This window comes from Quercus suber, unplaced genomic scaffold (genome assembly GCF_002906115.3).
Source record: "Quercus suber isolate HL8 unplaced genomic scaffold, Cork oak 2.0 scaffold_290, whole genome shotgun sequence".
NCBI lineage: Eukaryota > Viridiplantae > Streptophyta > Magnoliopsida > Fagales > Fagaceae > Quercus > Quercus suber.
Genome location: NW_027069746.1, coordinates 640,820 through 648,907, shown reverse-complemented (window position 1 = coordinate 648,907; position 8,088 = coordinate 640,820). Strand labels below are relative to the sequence as shown.

General features: G+C 31.6%; 1 protein-coding gene across 1 annotated transcript; it reads left to right on the top strand.

Moving 5' to 3' along the window:
• The first annotated feature begins 5,676 nt into the window (after positions 1–5,676).
• On the top strand, positions 5,677–6,414 carry LOC112027595 (uncharacterized). The gene has a single exon (XM_024060246.1). The coding sequence runs from the start codon at positions 5,677–5,679 to the stop codon at positions 6,412–6,414; it is 738 nt and encodes a 245-aa protein (XP_023916014.1).
• The last annotated feature ends 1,674 nt before the right edge of the window (positions 6,415–8,088 follow it).

Here is an 8,088-nt window from a genome sequence, read left to right as displayed (position 1 = left end):
CAGCTACATTCTCCCAATTGCAATTTACAAAGAATAAGCAAAATACACAACACCCATAGCCTACCCATCTATTGATCGAGATTAGAATTTCACATTCTATGAAACAATTTATTAAACAACATAATAGCAAGCAATAACAGAAGTTGAAGAATCAAAATAATATAGAAACACAAATTATTGTCCACAAACTCCCCAAGCATCAATATTCAGTCCCATACCCTCCATTGGAACCCCAACTCTTCCTATATCACTCGCAATAATAAAATTACTAATAAATTTGTACTTATCAAAGAAAATTACTCACAATAATCATTGTTAATATAAAGCCCTAATAATTGAAAGAAGGTTAAGACCTAAGTACAATACTTGAGTGTTTTTTTGTTAAGTAGTCATATGACAAAATTTTAAAAGGAGAATCTAAGGGACAACATCTAAGGTACTGTACTTAAGTTTTGTCATTTAAATAAATACACACAAGTAAACCTAACTTAAAACTCTAGAATTAGAAAGGGAAAAAAAAATCAAAATAACCTAATAATTACGGTCTAAGAAACAAAATAAATATAATTATAGTCCTCAATATTAAATATAAAGAGAGAAAGAGGGGTGGGGGTGGGGGGTGGGGGGGGCAGGTACTGTCTTGAGCAATTAGAGGAGAGCCAATGCGGAAAGAGAGAGTAGACTTGACCGATGAGAGAGAGAAAGAAAAGATTTCTGTGGATTAAATATACTCTCTCCTTGATTTTGAAGGGGTAGTGGTAACTGAACAGGAATGAAAGAGCTGACTGGGTTCAATGAATTGGACACAATATAGAAAAAAGAGAGAGAGTAAAAAATTGCATCTGTTATATTGTCATTAAAAAACATAGCCTATAAGTTAAAGTACAGCACTAAACCAAAAAGAGCAAATAATGCAGATCATATACTTTTGTATGGCAATCATATTCCTGCCTTTCAAAGATTTACGGTTAAACACAACATCATCCCACCCATTTAAACCAAGCTCCATCTGAATTATGTATGTTTCACTAAAACTTTAACAAAAATCTCCCATTTATATTCTTAAACTAAACTCAAGTTCTCTAGAATAAAAAAGAAAGAAAAAGAAAGCCTTTAAGAAAATAAGCAATGACATAGACGAGCATCTATCTTGCAAGTTAGTATACAAAAAGATACAAATAAACCATATCAGTACTTTTTTTTTTTTTTGGGTATAAGTGGAACCATAATAGTACTAATAATAGATGATTTTATTTAGAACAGTTAAAAATTTATATGCACATCACAAATATTTTGCTGAATTTCTCATTTATCATTATATACCTATTGACTATTGTTTCCAAACAACTAAAAAAAATAGCAACATACCCATTGTTCCTTGATACAAATCATACCCTATGCTTCTACTAAATAAAAAGGGTACTCCTATTTTTTTTTTCTTTTCACAGTTTAATTCCAAACACCAAAATGATCTATTATTGAATAGAAAGAAAAAATTAAGCTCATCCCTTGTAAATTGCTCTCTGGTACTTTGTATGAAATAGTAATTTCTATCCAAACTTTGATAGATGATTTATCTTACCTGAATATTTTCTTTGTGGCGAAAACAATTAGAATGAGACTGGTGTTTCCTTCAAAGCAAAAAATACTCTTTTTATAGCCAAACCTGTTAAAATTTCAGAAAAAAAATAAAAACTCATCAAGCTTACAAACTTAATTCACTAACTATTGTAAGGAAAGTGATTAATTACAATAAAAAACACAGACAATTTATCAAACAATTTGTCAGGTTCATTATCTATAATTAAAAACAAAGCAAAACACTATAATTAATGAAATGTGGAACTTTATTTCTTAAAAAAAGAAGTTCGGACCTTTAATAGAGGATTAGATCCACTCTCTCTCTCTTTGATCATAGTGACTCGTCCAACATCCAAACACAAGTAACCCAAACCCCCCAAACTGTTTTAGCCGTCCTAACCAAAAATACTTGAAAGAACAAAAAATATCAGAATCTTTGTGAAGAGAGGCCAACCAAATCACCATGCATTTGCAAAAACATTAATACAAGAAAAAGAAAAAAGAAAAAAAAAAGATGAAGTAATAATCCGAAATGCACAGGGGGAAGTAATGGTTGGGATGTCGGCTAAGGGGCCCTATGTGAGAAATAGTGAAGAGGCAGAAGCTTTGGCATGTCGAAAAGTAGTGGTTTTCGCCATGAAAGCTGGATTTTCAGAGCTTGTAATTGAAGGCGATAATAGCACAGTGATGAGAGCTATCTTGGGTTTGTGTTGCCATAATTCCTTACTTGGACATATATATGAGGATATTTGTGCTTACCTGAATGGAATGAAGCATGTTTCAATAAGTTGTATTAAGAAAGGAGGGAATATGGTGGCACACATTCTTTAGCTAAGTATGCAAAAAATATTACTGATGTAGTCTATTGGGTAGAGGATTCACCACCACCTGCGGTGGAGGCTTTGTACCAAGATTCTTTACATACTATTGAACGAATGAATGCCTTGCTTTCAAAAAAAAAAGTAGTTTAGTTTGTGTCATTTTATTGTAAAAGGATTAACAATGTGTTATGATTAAAAATAGGGTAGAAATTTAGTGTTTGAGAGACTTTGACACTTGAAAGTGGTAAGAGAGGGAGAAATATTAGGTGTTTGTGTTTGATGGAAAGATGAACAACCTTTGTAGATAAACACAAAAAATGTAAAAAAGAAAAAGAAAAAAGAAAAGTTAGAAATCAACATGTATGAGAGAGAGAGAGAGAGAGAGAGAGAGAGAGAGAGAGAGAGAGAGAGAGAGAACTTGGAGGTTTATAGGGATTATAGAGCAAAAGTAATAGATTGTCTCTTCAGATTTTGAATCCAATAACTCATTGGCACAAAAACTTAAAAATTTACATTGCCATGTGGCACAAGATTAGCCCATAATTGAAATCCAATTGAAAATCTAATTAGATTTTCTCTAAACTTTGTCTATATATATATAGGGCCATGTTAACGAGTGCCATAAGGCATTGGTTAACAATTCAATTAAAGAAAGTTTTTATGGGAAAAAAAAAAGCAATTAATATTTTGACAGCATTTTTCATTTCCTATAAAAGTGATATCAAAACTTTCTTAAAATGGATTTTTAACCAATGCCCCAACGGCATTCGTTAACATTTCTCATATATATATATATATATATATTACGTTCAATATCCTTGCATACAAAATATCTGAATAGAAACAGTATAAAAAATAACAGCAAAAATTCTAAACAATTTAATTTGTATGGAAAACTGACAAAAGTAAAATCCAATTTTAATTTTAATTGAATTTTCACTAAACTTTGGTTTAAAAAAGCAAATATATATATATATATATTACCTAGTTAGTAATGGATTGTACATATATAGAAATGGTATATTATATAAATGACTTATAAACATGATTTTTTTTTTTTTGTTATACCAAAAAAAAATCATAAATATAAAATCATTAAAAAATTATATTTTTTATGATTTATTTATATTGGACTTCTCGTTTTTTACACTAAATTAACTCATTTGGCACAAAAATTAGAAAACTTAGATTAGATAAGACACGTGATGCAAAATTAAACTCTAATTAAAATTCAATTTTTACACTGAATTAACTTACTTAGCACAAAAATTTAATAACTTAAATTAGATGGGACAGGTGGACCAAAATTAGACTCTAATTGAATTCCAATTTTGAGATCTAATTGGATTTTCTTTCAATTTTACCTATTAATATATATATATATATATATATTTAGACATGACAAAACGGGTTAGAATTTTCTGAACCGACCCGAAAAATACTTGACTCAAACCGGATTTTTTTACTCGAAGCAAAAACAAGTTAACCCGTGACTCAACCCGTGTTTTTTGCGGGTCAACCTGACCTGAACCCAAATCATTTTTAAAATTTTTTTTTTGGGTAAAAAAAAAAAAAATTAAGACAATATTAGTTTAATTGTTTGTTGTGAGTTTTAAGGAAACAATTAAAAAATTTACATAACTGTATGCAAATTAATTGAAAGATGAATGATGAACATTCTGTAATGAGTAAAGATTTTTAGATATTAAATAGCAAAATACATGTCAAAATAATTTTGTTACAGTATAGTTAAAAATATAGATTTAAAATTGTAGACATGTGTGAGAAACATTCACAAGTGTGAAAATAGTGAAGTCAAAGTATCAAATTAACATAAATTATGAATGCTTAGACCTATTTTTTAACAATTTATGTCCAAAATAAATTATGATATTTTCTAGAGTGTATGTTGCTTAACAATGATATGATATTTATAAAAGAGACCATGTATAAATAAGTAAACAATAAAACCTTAATATATATCTTAAATTGAAATAGAGTGCCCACCACAATTGACAATAGATTATAAAATTAATTTTTATGATTGTAAATTTTTTATATGTTTTTATTCTTTGTCAAATGAATTATCCAATAAGTCATTTGTAATTTTTTTTTTTATATTTTGGGATGTTAATATTGTATAGAAATAAAACTTGTGTATTTGTTTTACTAATTTTTGTGTTATTTTATTTTAGATAGCAATGTTAGGATTTGTATAATTTTAAAATTATTGAATAAGTATTAATAACTGTAATTCATTCTTTATATAAGTAGTGAATTCAAAGTAATGCATTTTACATCAAGTAATTTGTTGCATGACTTTTTAAATGGCAAATACATGTTATTATTTAAAAAAAAAAAAAATTAATGTGAAAAATACAGGCCAACCTGACCCGACCGCAACCCGATTAACCCGAAACCTTGTTAACCAGCAACCTGTTTGACTCTCAACCTAACCCGACCCAACCCGACCGGTTTGCCATGTCTATGTATATGTCTATATATATATATATATATATATATATATTACAGTTGTGGAGGATGTTTTATTCCTAGAATCAAATAGGTGAAGACATGTTGTACTAGAGAATATGCTTTTCATACTTTTTTTGCAACTATTCTCTTTGTAGAATTAGCAATTTTAAGAATCGTGCATTTTAACTAACATATGCTAATATTTTTTATGAAATTATTTAGGGTTTAAATTCTCCAATTTTTAACTATCAAATTATTTATAATAATAAAAAAAAGGATTATTATCAATTTTGTAATAATTTTATCAGCAGATTAATTGAAAAAAAGATCCTCTCTATCCCATAAAAGCCTGTATAATCTTAGTATGATCAATTATGCCGGATGTTATTATTTGTTCTATTTCTTAGCTTAGATTGAAGTATGCTTTCCAAATGCACTAAACGTGTGCCATAGTAACGAAGAGTCCCAGCAATTGAACTGGTTAAAAAAATACCTCTGAGCCGCGGACAAGCAGATGATGAGCTTTGCTGGCCCTATGTGCAATCGGGTGAATATTCAGTAAACTCGGGGTATTTCTTCCCCAAGACCGAGACACGTAACAACTCTTCCTCAACCCAGATTTTCCAGGGAACCACTAAGCCACCGTGGAAGCAGATTTGGCAGCTAGCTGTGCCAAGCAAAATAATAATTAAAAAAAAAAAAAATTTATGGAGAGGAACCAGAAATATCCTGCCAACAAATGTCAATTTGGTTCGTCGCTGTTTTAGGGTTGATCCAACATGTTGTGTCTGCCAAAACAATGAAGAAGATGTGCTGCACTCCCTCTGGTCTTGCCCGAGCCTCTCAGAGGTTTGGAATGAGGACCCACAGTGGAATTCACTCCAAAGCACACACCACAGTGATTTTTGCACAGCTGCTAGCCGCGGTATTTGCTTCGGACTGCTCATTGGCATTGTTTGCGTTCATCACTAGGACAATTTGGTTGAAGCGAAACAAGGTCAGATTTTCACCACCAGGCTTCCCAATAGACCAGGTTATGCAGCGAGCTACTGCAGCTCTGATGGAGTTTCGGACAGTAACCAATCGGGTTGACAGACCGAGAGTGAAGTGGAAAGTTCCTCCGACTGAGTTTTACAAAATAAACTTTGATGGGGCAATGTTCAAAGAGGAAGACAGGGTAGGGATTGGCGTGATCATCAGGGATAGTCAAGGTTTGGTGTTGGCGTCAATGTCTCAAGTCATTCCTCTACCTCTAACTGTCATGAAGCACGAAACACTAGCAGCAGCGAAGGCATTAGAGTTTGCTTCTGACTTGAGTTTGGGAAAAGTTATTCTAGAAGGTGATTTCGAGACTGTTTTCAATTCCTTGGATGATAACTCACCCTCGTTGGCACCCTTTTGCTTATTGATTCAAGACATTAAGAATTATGCAAACTTGTTTCAATGTATTAGTTTCTTACATGTCTGTAGAGAAGGAAATAATGCTGCTCACAACCTGGTTAGACATACACGTCATGTCACTCGTTTTTCTGTGTAGATGGAAGATGTCCCATCGCACATATTTGCTACTTATCAGGCAAATTTGCCTTCTTCTTAATATAATTTCAGTCCTCTTTCTATATAAAAAAAAAGTCCCAGCAATTAAACACTATGCCTTGATGGAAATAGGAAAAAACTCAAAATTGAGGCTCACTAGGTGATAGGCCCAATAAAAACCATTGTCCAGATGAACCCATCAAGTACCATCGTCCACCCAGATCTAGCATGGACGATGGAAGAGAAGCCATAAAGAAGAGCATTCAATATCTCGGACGGTTAGGAATCAGCTAGAAAACCGTTGGGAGGCCTATCAAAGCCCCCATTGAATGAGCCCAGAGGCATTACAAAATAGGCACTTATGCCACCATAAATAGGGTACAACGGCTAGAAGAAAAAGGGATATATATATATATATATATATGCATTTCAGAACTAAACAAGGTATATACACACGAAAATACTGATACTTTCACTGTTCATTCTAGCTCTCACAAGCCCTCTCTACCGATTTCATTCACTGACTTTATTATCGAAGACTCTGTGGCCGGCACCACACCGATGGCCACTCAGAAAAGACTCTGTTCTTAACCTTGCAAGTACAAAGACGAAACTCATGTTGACCTATTTGGACAAACCTAATCAACTACCGATCTAGGCATCATCACCGGGCATCAATATATTGCTTTTCAAAACTCCTTTTTTTTTTTTTTTAAGTCATAGAAGCTATTCCGTAACCCTACCGTTGCATAATGTGCAATTTTCTAGTGGCCAAAATAACCACAAATTGAACGCACGTCAACCTCATCACTTATAATAATGCATTACTGTGATGCTATTATTGTGCAGCCTACTTTGAAAAGAAAGATAATGACATCTACTTTCTCTTTTAGCATTATTGGGGCTTTGCCTCCATTAAATTCCCATATAAAATTAATCCGACTCCTAAAACCTTAATTTCAATATCGTAATGAACAAAACAAAGAAAACTAAATGCTTACGAGACGTCACAACTTTGGCCGACCAACTTTTTAACTTTTAATTTTTGTATACATTTTTTTTATAGGATATATATCAGTACAAATATATTTTAATACTCTTTCAACAAAAAACAAAATAAACTATTCTCTTCATCTTAGCTTAGAGTACTTTAATAACTTAACTATCACATTCTACTATTTCTAATGGAAGTGTCATGATTCAATTCCCCCTCCAAATTTTGAATTATATACAATTAACCTCATCCCCACTTATTATTAAAAAAGAAAAAAATGGTAAACTACATTTTTGGACTTTAACGTTTATATTATATTTCAATTTGGTCTGTAATGTTTCAAATGCGTCAATATAGTTCCCAACCTTTTGAAATTTGAGTCAAAATAGTATCTACTATTAAGTGGTGGATGAAAAATATTGATGTGGGTAATAGTAGTATTAAAATATTAATTTTTATACCACCAATATGCCATGTGGGCTGCCACATGAGCTAATTAAAATGTTTTTTTTTCTAAATTAAAAAATAACAAAAAAATTCACTTTTTTCTTTCACTTAAATTAAAATTTTGATTTCAAATATGAAAAGCCTAAAGATCTAGAGAAAAGCCTAGAGAAAAGCCTAAAGAAAAAGAGAAAAAAAGGAAATTTTAGGGAATTTTTGTGCATTCTTGTTGGTGAT